General features: G+C 34.0%; 1 protein-coding gene across 7 annotated transcripts in view; it reads right to left on the bottom strand.

Moving 5' to 3' along the window:
• Positions 1-12,959, bottom strand: part of PTPRK (protein tyrosine phosphatase receptor type K) — a 582,621-nt gene that overhangs the window by 369,117 nt on the left and 200,545 nt on the right. For all 7 annotated transcript variants that reach the window (XM_057489274.1, XM_036903846.2, XM_057489272.1 and 4 more), the window contains exon 3: positions 7,602-7,873. In XM_057489274.1, coding sequence (XP_057345257.1) covers positions 7,602-7,873 — 272 coding nt within the window. The remainder of the gene's footprint in view (positions 1-7,601; positions 7,874-12,959) is intronic.

The raw sequence follows: 12,959 nt of genomic DNA, 5'->3' as shown, positions 1-12,959 counted from the left end.
GATATCTGGATTTCCCAGCCTGAGAGAAATAATTTCTGTTGTTTACCCACCCAATCTGTAGTATTTTGTTATGGCGCTCAAGCATACTAATACTTCCAGGAAAGAAAAAATGCTGTTGTCCTCCTTTCTTCAGTGGGCTCTACATGGGTGAATGAGGACCAGTATAAACTGGAAGAGTTCCAAAATTTCCAAGGACTGATATCCTCTTTCCTGACTCTGCACAGAAGGTTCCTGAGTATACTCTCACTCCAGCTTCAATTCCCAAATATCAATCTTTTAAAACTTTTTGTTTAAGTAAGCAGTCACTTGGGTGAAGTCTTAATCTAAGATCTAAAGCAAGCAGTACCTCTGGAGTGTAAGAATCATCCATTCTCACAATATCAGTACAATGCATGTTAACATAAACCTTTAGAAAGAAAATAAAAACAGAGAACCCCATGCTTATCCAGTTCTTACATTTTTTTCAAACTAACAGAAAATGTTAGGAAGAAAAACTATTGCAGAACTTCAGTGTTTTGTTTCTCAGTGAATTAGAGCATAAGGAAAAAAAAAGGCACACATTCTGTTATATTATCACTTTTCAATTTCTGGCCAAACCCCTGTAGTTTTTATCACGCATCATTTTTGTGATTAATGATGTGCACCCAGTTAATGGAAAACAGCAGATTAGATTTCCACTATTAGTTTTGGAAGTTATGTCGGCCTGCGTCATTTGGTAACAACCTCACTGTTCAGTAAGAAACTAATGGATTTAATCCCAAAGCAGAACTTACTTTTATACATACAAGACAGGTCAGATTTCCAGAGTGGAGAAATTTATACATTTAGAGGTAAGCTGATCTTCAGCTGAAACTTAACACTAAGATAATACCCTCATAATATTTTGAGTTTTTTCTTTCACTTCAGTGAGCAACTACCAAACTTAAGGTACTTACTTAAGGCTTATAAAAATAGGTAGAATTAGCAACTTGTAACCATGGCAAATAAAATGAATATAATTAGTATACTAAGCTGAAAAGATATCTATTATTCTGAAAACACAGGTGAGAAAGAGTTCCTTATATATTAGTATATCATAGCAATGTTTATGTCATACACAAAATTTACATTTGCTTGTTCTACTTAACTATGCAAAGTGTTGGCTCCAAATAATTGTGAAGCATACTAATCTAGGAATAGAGAAATCAATAGGCAAGAATTATAATCCCATTTCTGCCTCAAACTGCTTTGGAGATAATCTATCTTGTGTTTTCATTATCCACCCCCCCTCCCCCACTCCACCCCCACACATTCTATATTTATCTCTAAATCCTTGAACAATTGCTATATTGTTTCAAGTTTTTATATGTATATCTCACATTTCCCAACTGGACTAGCTCCTTAGGGGCAGGCCCTACATGTAATTTACATTTTTGTCTCCAATAGGGCTAAATTAGACTGTAAGCTTCAGAAGAGACTTTGACCGTATATTCCCAGGGGTAAGCATGGTATGACCTCACACTAATCAGGTATCAAATAAGTCAAAATTTTAATAAATAAAAAACCTGAAAAGAATAACAGAGGATGAAGGAGAATATGTGGCACTCAGAAGATTTTATGGACAGTGAAAATTCTCTGTATGATACTATAATGATTGATACACATCATTAACCATTTGCCTAAACCCTTTGAATTACAACACCAAAGCCAACCTAAGATTAACAGTGGACCTTGAGTGATTTTATGTGTCAGTGTAGATTCATCAGTTATAACAAATTTAGCACTCTGGCAGGGGATGTTGATAATTGGGGAGGCTATGTATGTGTGAGGACAGAGGGTATATGGGATATCTCTATACTCTCAATTGCTGTGAACCTAAAACTGCTCAAAAAAATAAAAATTAAAAAAAAAAAACTATGGCATGCTTTCAAGACAGAAAAAATGCTGAGCACATATTAAATCTAGTAGCAATTGTAATTCTTTTTATTCACATACCATAATGTTAACCAAATATTATGATAAACACATCCTGTGTATCAGACACTTTCTGAAACACTTTGTGTAAGTTAACACACTTAATACTCACAATAACCCAATGTTGTGGGTACTATTGTGATTCTCATTTTTAATCTGAAGAAACTACAAAGAGATTATGGAATAGCCCACAGCATAAGTGATTAAATTACCAAATTCATCTCAAGTTTAGGCATCTGGAAGGGTAAATCATGTCAAAGATATACTATATGTTTCATATTTTTAGTTTGACAGAAAAATGGAAAAGAGAAGAACTAACTGACAGAGAGGATTTTTTTTCACTTCCAGGAGTGTGATTTTTATACAAAAATTATCCTTTAATAATTAAAGGTATAGCACTCTGGACCTATTTTCTTTTTGACTGTTTGCTATTGTTGAAGTCAGGTGAGAAGGGGGTGTATTAGAGGAGTGGTCAGATAAGGAATGATGCAAACAAAGACAGGATTTGCCACCAGAAATACAAAAGAAAAAGGAATTAGGAAAATTAGAGGGTTAAAAAATGGCTTAAAGAAATAGTTTTGGAGAGTGTAAATTCTCTGGAGAAGAAAAGCTAAGTATAAAATCAAACAGGCTAATTTTTATGCATATCATAACTCAAGAGTCTGGAAAAAAAACAAAAATATGCAGTGATTCTTTAATAATGAAAGAGTACACCCAGATCAGATGGTTTCATGGGTAAATTCTACCGAACATTTAAAGAAGAGCTAATACCCATCCTTCTTAAAGTATTCCAAAAAAACATAAGGGAAAGGAATATGTCCAGACTCATTATATCAGGCAAGCATTACTCTAATACCAAAACCAAAGACACTAAAAAACTGAAAATTATGGACCAATATCCCTGATGAACATAGATGCAAAAATACTCAACAAAATATCAGCAAACTGAGTTCTCAAATAATCAAAAGGATCATTTACCTCAGCCAAGTGGGATATATTCCTGAGATGCAAGGATGGTTCAATATCCATAAATCATCAATGTAAAACACCAAGTAACAAGGGAAGGAGAAAAATATGATCATCTAAATAGAGGCTGAAAAAGTTATTTGACAAAATTCAACATCCATTCATGATAAAAACTCCCAACAAAGTAGGTACAGAGGGCATATACCTCAACATAAAAAAGGCCATATGTGACGAATCCATAGCTAACATCATACTCAAAGGTAAAAAGCTAAAACTTATGCTTTAAGAACAAGAACAAGACAAGGATGGCCACTTTTACTTTTAGTCAACATAATATTGGAAGTCCTAGACACAGCAATCAGACAAGAAAAAGAAATAAGCAGCTTCAAAACTGGTAAGGAAGAAATAAAACTGTCGCTATTTGCAGATGACCTGACACTATATATGAAAATCCTAAAGACTCCACCAAAAAACTATTAGAATAAGTGAGTTCAGCAAAGTTGAAAGGTACAAAATCAATATACAGAAACCTGTTGCATTTCTGTATACTAACAATGAACTAGCAAAAGGAGGAATCAAGAAAATAATCCCATTTACAATTGGATTGAAAATAATAAAATACCTAGGAATAAATCTAACTAAGGAAGTAAAGACTTGTACTCAGAAAACTATAAGCCATTGATTAAAGAAAATGAAGAAGAAACAAATAAATGATAAATGTAAAGATGTTCCATGCTCATGGATAGAAAGAATTAAAATTGTCAAAATGGCCATATTGCTTAAAGCAGTCTACAGATTCAATGCAGTTCCTACTAAAACACCAACGGCATTTTTCACAGAACTAGATCAACTATTCCTAAAATTTATATGGAACTACAAAAGACCATGAATAGTCAAAACAATCTTGAGAATGAAGAACAAAGCAGGGGGTATCACATTTCCTGATTTCAAGCTATACTAGAAAGCTATAATGATCAAAACAGTATAGTACTGGCCTAAGAACAGACTCATAGATTAATGAAACAGAATAGGGAGCTCAGAAATAAACCTATGCATATATGGTCAATTAATATATGACAAAGGAGTCATGAATAGACAATGGGGTAAAGACTGTCTCTTCAATAAATGTTGTTGGGAGAACTGGACAGTTAAAGATAAAAGAAAGAAACTGTATCACTACCTTACACCACACACAAAAATAAACTCGAATAGATCACAGACCTAAATGTAAGATCTGAAACAATAAAACTTCTAAAAGAAAACACAGTGAACTCCTGAATATCAGCATTAGTAATTCTTTTTCTGGATATGTCTCCCCCGGCAAGGGAAACAAAAGCAAAAATAACTAAGTAGAACTACATCATACTAAAAAGCTTCTGCACAGCAAAGGAAATCACCAATAAAATGAAATGGCAAGCAACTCTATGGGAGAATATATTTCCAAATGGTATACCCTAAAAGGGGTTAATATCCAAATATATAAAAACTAACAACTCAATGCCACAAAATAATAATAATAATCCAATGAAAAAATGGACCAAGAACCTGAATAGACACTTTCCAAAGACATACAGGTGACCAATAGGCACATGAAAAGATGTTCAATATCACTAATCATCAGGTTACTGCAAATTAGTGAGCTAGCATCTCACACCAATCAGAATGGCTATTATCCAAATGACAAGAAATAGCAAGTGTTGGCAAGGATGTGTGGAGAAAAGGGAACCCTCTTCACTGCTGATGAGAATGTAAACTGGTGCAGCCACTATGGAAAGCAATATAGAGGTTTCTCAATAAACTGAAAATACAACTACCATATGATCCAGTAATTTCACTTCTGGGAGTTAGCCAAAGAAACCAAAATCACTGATATGGAAAGATATATACACACCTATGTTTATTACAGCATTATTTACACTTGCCAAGTTATGGAAGCAACCTAAGTGTCCATCAATAGATAAATGGATCACAAAGATGTGCTACATATACATGGAATATTATTCAGCCATAAAAGAAGAATGAAAGTTTACCATTTGCAATGACACGAATGGACCTAGAGGATATTGTGCTAAATTAAATAAACCAGGAAGAGAAAGAAAAATAATATATGATTTCACTTATAAAAAGTGTCTTTAAAAATTTAACAAATGAAGAAAACAGAAATAGACTCACAGACACAGAGAAAAGACTGGTGGTTGCCACTGAGGAATGGGGTGGAAGAGTGGGTGAAATAGGTGAAGGGGATAAAGAATAACAAAATTCCAACTGTGATATAAATTAGTCACAGAGATGGCAGTATAACACAGAGAATATAGTCAATAATGCTGTAATGTCTTTGTTGACAGATGGTAACTACACTTACTGGGGTAATAATATAGGTAACTGTAGAACCACTATGTTGTATATCTGAAACCAATGTGATACTGTATATCAACTATACTTCAATTTAAAAAAAAGAATGAAAGAGCAGGGTTCTATCATGGCACATGGCAATGGCTATATTTAATTTGTTTTTAATCCATAAAAATTCTGCATTAAGCAATAGTCCAAAGCTTTTCATGGTATTTCTTAATAGCAAAAATGTTACATCAATATATGGTTTCTGCTACGCTGGTTGTTTCTAATAACTGATGTATAAGTACAAGTAGGTATCTAAATGACAGAATCAATGAAAACATCAATCAAGTAATTTATTGAGCACTAAGCACATGAAAAAAATATTCTACTCTGTTATTTGCTCTCATTGATTGTTAAGGTTTTGCAGGTTAACGAAAAAGATGTGGAAGCAAAGTAATTGATCACTTAAGAAATGATCTGTTGCTCAAATTCCAATCTGTAACAAAGAGACATTTATCCATCTCAGTTTTAAGCATTAGTAATCTTTTTCTCTGACAAGAATTCTCTAGAAAGATCCACCAGGTTGAAACTTGTTCGGCACTTTTTGCACTGTTTGCTTAAAAACAACGAAAGTACAAGGAATCCTGTGAGCTTTGTCATGAAAAATGAACCTGAACAAGAATCATTCATTCAGTTCTAGGTACTTTAACTTTATACCGTAAGAAAATGTTACTAATACCAACTATTCAAAGACAGATCTCACAAAAAACTAGGAAAAAGTGATTATATGAATGCCATTTCTTAGTTATGAAGGAGAAACAGAGGTATGACACCACAGATATATTATTTGTTGGATTTATGAAAATCTACTTCTAGGTGTTTTTGTCTATTTCAAGGTAGAACTAACAATTATTTAATGAACAATCTACATAGATAGCAAGCAGCAGTTTTGCCAGATATGTTATTTGTGCTTTAATTTCTTTTAAGGAGGCTGAATCCACTGACAGTTTTATTTTGCTGAAACAGATCTTTTTCTTTTCACTGTTATGTTAAGTCCCAGTTACAGATGCTAGTGAAGTCAGTATAATGACAATGTGTTGTGAGGGTGACCCAGCAATGACAGCCATCAACCCACTGTTGTCAGAGATGAGCCCATTGATCTTCCTTCCAGTGCATTAGCATTCACACACCTCCACCCGCCCCCGAACTGCATATGCAGGCCTCCCAGAGCTGTGGGCCCTGAAAAAACAGATGGCTTCTCCCAGACTGAAGAAAGGCACCCTTCTGTTCAGGAATAACGCAATCAGCTAGTATCTGATGAAAATCCATTGAAATCTGAATAGACACATAACCCTGAACAGAGCACGTTACCTGTGCAATCACACCTATGAAGTAAGGCTTTTACTAAAATAGAGAAGTCAACTCAAGTTAAAGCAATTAAAACAATGCCTTGCTTCCCCTCCTCACCTGCAGGAATAAGTAAGTACAAGCCTAACCTGAAGAAATAGTTCATTTTTAAAAAGCAGAAATGAAACTTGTTCTTAGCTTATAAATGACTCACTGACCAGAATAAAATACACTTTACATAAATGCATTCTCATTAAGTTCTATAATAAACTGCAAATAGGCAAGTCTTTTAAAAGTTAAAATCTCAAGACCTAACACAGAAGTGAACTTTCAAAAGTGGTAACCATGTTTCCAGGTACTAAACCTCATAGTGAGGATTATTCAACAATTCTCAAAACTAGTAAATGGATTTTTTTTTGTTAGACCATATAAAATCACTCAGATAAAACATAAAGTAGGTATTGACACTATTCATTGTCTGGCTTGATTACAATTAAATCAAGCATTTCTGGAAAAAAATCTGGAGATATTGGACAACTTTTTGGGTTTGCTTATTTTTAAACTCCATGTAATTGACAAAAATATAATTATTCAAAATGTCTCATCCTCGGATATCTCATGAAGCAGTGATTTCATGTTTATTTTCCAAATACTATTTTCAAGAAGTCAGTAAAACAATCCAGTCTGAATATTACACTCAATTCAAAAGAACTCTTCCTTCCTTAAGAGACATAGAAATATATCTGTCAGTAAGTAGCTCTTTGCCAAACAATCAACAAATTTTATATTTAAAACTACTTTTTTCTGTATGTGGAAATATTTTCTCTACTTTGAAAGGTTTGTGCCAGTGTATCCAAACATCTCCTCAAGAACAGGGCGGAGGAGGTCTAAAGAGAGAATCTTCCACTCCTCTGGGGCTAGTATTTACTTCTGAGTATTACATATACAGTGAGATCCAATGACATCAAAGCATAAACCAGGAAAGCACAGAAGATTACCTGATATTCATTGGGCCAAAAGGTGCTCACTGCTAGCTCAGCCCGAAGCCAATCTCGTCCTGTGAATCCAGTCACATTCCAAATTGGATTGGCAAGAGGTCCTTTATTCACTCTAACTAGTATGTTCAGAGTGCCAGGATTCAGCCCTTTCTGACTGTATAACAGGTAACTGAAGTCAATACAGTGAGTGTCATTCTCCTTCATTGTAGGCAGCTGAAGTCTGGCTTTTTCTCCAGGCTCATGATCTGAAGAGTCCACTATCATATAGGAACCTGAAATGACATTACATGTAATAAAGCTAAATATGTGAGCAAAAGGGAATACATAATAAAAGAATACTAAAAACAATACCAATCCATTTTAAATATTAAATTTAACTCAAAAAGACTGTCTTCCAGAACAGAACTACAGAAAGATGTCAAAACAAGTAAGTAGGTGGATTGAATTCTTAGTAGGTAACAGACATTGTTCCAAGTAAATAACATGTATTAATTAATTTACTCTCTGCAACAACCTGTTATTACTCCTGTTTTACAAATGAAGAAATTGAGGCACTATTAATAACTTACTGAATCCAGATCCTACTCTAAAAGATCTCATCTTACCAAACTAAGGTCTTTTATTATCAAACAAAGAACAAATAAAAGTAATACCTTAATTGGCCTGGCTTACAAAAAGGTGCATCTTTCCTTTTCCCTATCCATAATATTGTGGGAGATGGACTAAGAGTGCAGGCACTGGAGTCATTTATGATTTCAAATCCCAATATTATCATTTATACAAACTGTTTGATCTTTTGCAAAGTACTCACCACTTTGAACTTCAATTCAGGGAATAAGGACACTTTGCAGTGTAGGTGTGAGAACTCAAGTTATAAATGTCAAATTTCTAGAGCTGAGAATCTGACATAGATTTGCCTACTCAGAACCCTGCCCACTAAGCTATCAGCTTATCACCATTGCTATTGGCCATATGCAATTCTGCGGCAGTCCCTGTGCTCTTCTAGGGCTCAATTTGAAAATCACTATCAACTCCAGTACTTTCGACTTAATAAAATATTCATTGTTTATCTGTCATGGAGATGCACATGACATAAAGAGGCCTAACCTCATAGCACCTAGTAGTTCCACCTCAAACATACAGTCTTTGCTTTTTGCAGGCAAAGGCCATACATATAATGCTAATGACAAAAATGGGACTTGAACATCAGCTGCTGACATCAGTCTAAGGACCTCTGCAGAAAAAGTCAGTCTTTCTTATGTCACAGTGGATTTTAACAAAGACACATATCACAAAAATGTAAATATATCTGTTTTATCATACTTAAGGTAGAGCACAAATTTCATTATAAAGTATTTTCCCCTGGGATATAATTTTAACCAGTATGTATAGGTGTAGTGTTACAGAATCCAGTGTTATAAGAATTATACTTAGGTCTCTCTTCCTGACAACTTGTAGAATTAATCAACCTTCTGTGCTCCCTCCCTAAAACATAGTAACTTTTTACCCATGACACACTGAACACTCATTGACTACCAGTCTAACTAGCTCAATTAACTTCCCATAAATTCAAAACATAGCAGACAAAGAGAACTTCTAGACATAAGAAACCAAAATTTCAAATCTAACCAATTCTTATTCAGTGGTAGTCTTTGGTCAGAACTTTTGTAAGATTTCATATGATAACAGAATCAGTTATCAGGCCAAGTACACAATAAGCTTACTAGAGCGCCAGTTGCTGATAACACTTTCACTTCATTTTTCCCAGTTCTCATCTTCTCTTATAACCTAGAATTCTTTTTATTCCTGAGTCTCACAGATTACACATTAATAGAATAAATTGGCCACATTTATTTTTGGAGAAATTATGTATTTTTTTTAACAGGGTGTCCTGGATCCCAACCCAACTTATTGAAACAGAGTTTCTATTCTTGGTTATATAATTACATTCTGATGTCCATGGCTGATTTGCCAAGATGTCTTTTAGATTTACCATAGAAGAGCAGACCAATTATTGCTTTTAACTAGGACCAGGATTGAGATCTTGGATAAGTTACTTAGGGTTACTGGGCCTCAACTTCTTCACAAACTGTGACCTATTTTCTCCACTGCTACACAGTTCTTTCAATGACACTTTATGGCAGTAATGAATTTAAATTATTTTATAAGTCTGCATCAATTATAGCTTCTGATTGTCAAGTCAAAGTAGTGCACCCTAAATGACTTACAGGATTTCAAATAGCTATTGTCTTCTGTTATAAAATAAACTTGGGAGTAAAATATGCTTTATCACACATTTTAATTATGTAGTGTAATATTTACCATTAAGATCATTTAGCAAATTTTAGCCAGTTGCACATTTTAAGCTATAATAATTTTCTTATTAAGGAAATGGGATGAGCAAAGTATATTAATTTGTAGGAATCACCAATTTGATAATTGGGACAAAAATCACAAAATAAAAGCTTGACCAAACTATTTCAGCATTTCTAGGTCATTCTATGCAAATTGAAATAGTTTTAAAGTGCTGATATTTCATTTCTATGCAATGTTTCTGCTAAATGGGTCTCCACCAATACAGCTTAATTATTACTACATTTTCTGAGTTCTATGGGATAGTGCACAGCTCCAGAAAGGAAGAGCCAAGCACTAGCACCAAAAAGCCTTCTAAATCCTTCTGCCAACTGACTTTATATAGTAGCAATTTACCCTGTTGACACCACGGAGGTAGCTGCCTATTTGACACAAGATTCCCTTCCATCAACCCAAACATTGAGAACACTATTCTATTCTTATCAACTTCTAAAAAGTACTTCTACAGTCTCCCAGAATAACTCACTAGCTATCAACCATTAGTCAGGAAATTATACAATATGCATTTCCCTTATTCTTTATGTTCTAATTTAAGTTTATTTACTATAGTTCTGACACCAGATAACTAATCTCTCAGATTTTTAATAAGAGTTCAGCCCTACCTAGTTGTGATTTAGCTATCTTGAGACTTATTAATGAAACATCTGTGTCACACATATATCACATACTAACTCCTAATGAATCTAACTTCTTTAATGTGGCCTTATAATACTCCTTATAGTTTCTTGAGTTAGGGTTCTCAAATATATCATTTAAGACACAGGAGAAAAACTACTATGCTTACGCTCATAAAAAGCATAATCTTCCTGAAGAGAATTTGGCAATGAGAATCAAAAACCTTAAAAGAGAAGTATACCGTCTGCTGGTGATTCCAAATCTATAAATGCATGCTAAAGATCACATATACGTACAAAGTATAGCTTTAAAAATGATGTCCATATCATCATTATGCTATTTAAAATAGAGAAAAACAAAAATACTTTAAATGTCCAAAAATAGGCAACCTGTAAAATCATAGTAAATCAGTTTGATGAAAACCTATGCAGTCATTAAGAATGAAATTATTAAATAAATTTAATGGAAGATAGTCACAATATGTTAAGTAAAATAAGCAGGTTATAAATATTCTATTCATTAATGAAAAAATATATAGTTATGTTAAATATATACAATTGTATGAATGTGTACATTCATGTATATACACATAAACATGCTATGTGTGGGGGAAAAAGAAAAAATATATAGCAAATAGTTAACTGCATTATCAGAAGGGAGCTGTAATTGTCTTTCATTGTCTTATTTTTGTCTATGTACATTCACCAAATGCTCTGCAATAAAGATGCATTCGATTTGTACTTTAAAAAGAGAAAGAGTATATGAATATTATCTTGCAAGAGAAACATCAAATAAATAATGATAAATACTTAGGAAATAAACACAAGTATTTTGCCTTTTAAAAATAAATCCTACTTGCATCCTACAGATTAACAGCATCTTGGCTTTCAAAAAACCACAATACCAAAATCAGGAACTTCTTATTTCAATTCATTAAGAAAAAAGAGAAAGAAAAGCAGTAACTACTTAGACTAAATAGTGTCTTTTATTTAAAAGAATAACCAAAGAAAACAAGTCCCATATTCATAAACACCATTATCTAATATCTGGTTGAATAAATAATTCCTTATGGATTTCATGTATTAATGAAAATTTTTCTTTGAGCTACCTCTAAGAGTAACATAATAAAACAGGAAAGAGAAGTAACTACAAAAAAATAATGAATGATAAATAGGTTTCCATACTTCATCTTAAAACTCCTGTATTTTTATATATACATATGTATGTATATATCCTTTAATGTACTAACATAATATTTTTATTAAGCTAGCTCTTATTCAAAATCCATTGAATGAGCCCCATTAAAAAAACTGAGAGAAATTTCCACTTTCTGCTTAGTATCGACAACCCTCCATGATTTTGCCCCAAAGTACTTTTGCCACTTTACCTCCTGCTACTTCTTCTCACAAGTCATCTTCTTTAATCTCACAGAGTCCTCACTATTTTTTCCACATACCATGCCAGTTTTCTTCTCTGGAAGAGGCTCACACCTTTTTATAAGAGAACCTCCCTTATCTCATACCTTAGCAGATTCTTATCCACTGCACTGTCTCAGCTCCTGCCCATGTTGAGCCCTTTGATACATAGTTTCTACCTTTCTGGTTCTTGCCCTTAATTATATACTGCCTTTGTTCAAATATTCCATAATTTATGTAGGGATCATTTATATCCCTAAGAAGAATAATGCAAAGTAAAAACTTATTCAGAGTCTAATCAAAAGAGAGAAACCACACAGAAAACATAACAGTGAAAGTATAACCTAAGAATTATTAACTATAAGAGAGTAGAAACTTTAAAGTTGTAAAGAAAACCCTATGAGTAACCACATTACCCAAGGAAGGGAAAATATGGAAAGGGGAAGAAGGCTGCTGAGAATCAGATCTCCTCTGAGGTGTGGCTGCAGTCCACTGACTGGGGAAGAAGTTTGCTGGGTAGCTCAGGATGGAGTTGGACAAGAAGGAAACATTTTATGCAGTAGGGTACCAACGAGCCCAGGGGTGTGCTGTGTGCATGTTGAAAAGGCCACAGCAAGGGGATCACCAGGCCAGGCCTGGGGCCACAAGCTCCCTGAGGGAATATATGCACTGGCCACATCACCAGACAACAGACAGATAAGTAGTGTCAGCAAGAAAAAGCTAAAATAGAAGCACAATTCAACCAAAGAAGCTCCTTCTACTGACATATTATGACCCTGTGCTAGTTACAGAAGAGAACTTCTTAAATGGTCAAGCTCCACTATCAGAGAACAGGTAATTAAAGGTGGATTTGGAGCTGCAAAGTAATGAATTGATAACTGGCATAGCATCTAACAAGGGTCCTGCATATAGAATAAATTTTATAAATGCTTCTTAGTTGCTTAGTTGGATGCCT

This window comes from Manis pentadactyla, chromosome 12, assembly GCF_030020395.1.
Source record: "Manis pentadactyla isolate mManPen7 chromosome 12, mManPen7.hap1, whole genome shotgun sequence".
Lineage (NCBI taxonomy): Eukaryota > Metazoa > Chordata > Mammalia > Pholidota > Manidae > Manis > Manis pentadactyla.
The sequence above is the reverse complement of the archived record's forward strand: the minus strand, read 5'-3'. Positions and strand labels throughout refer to the sequence as shown.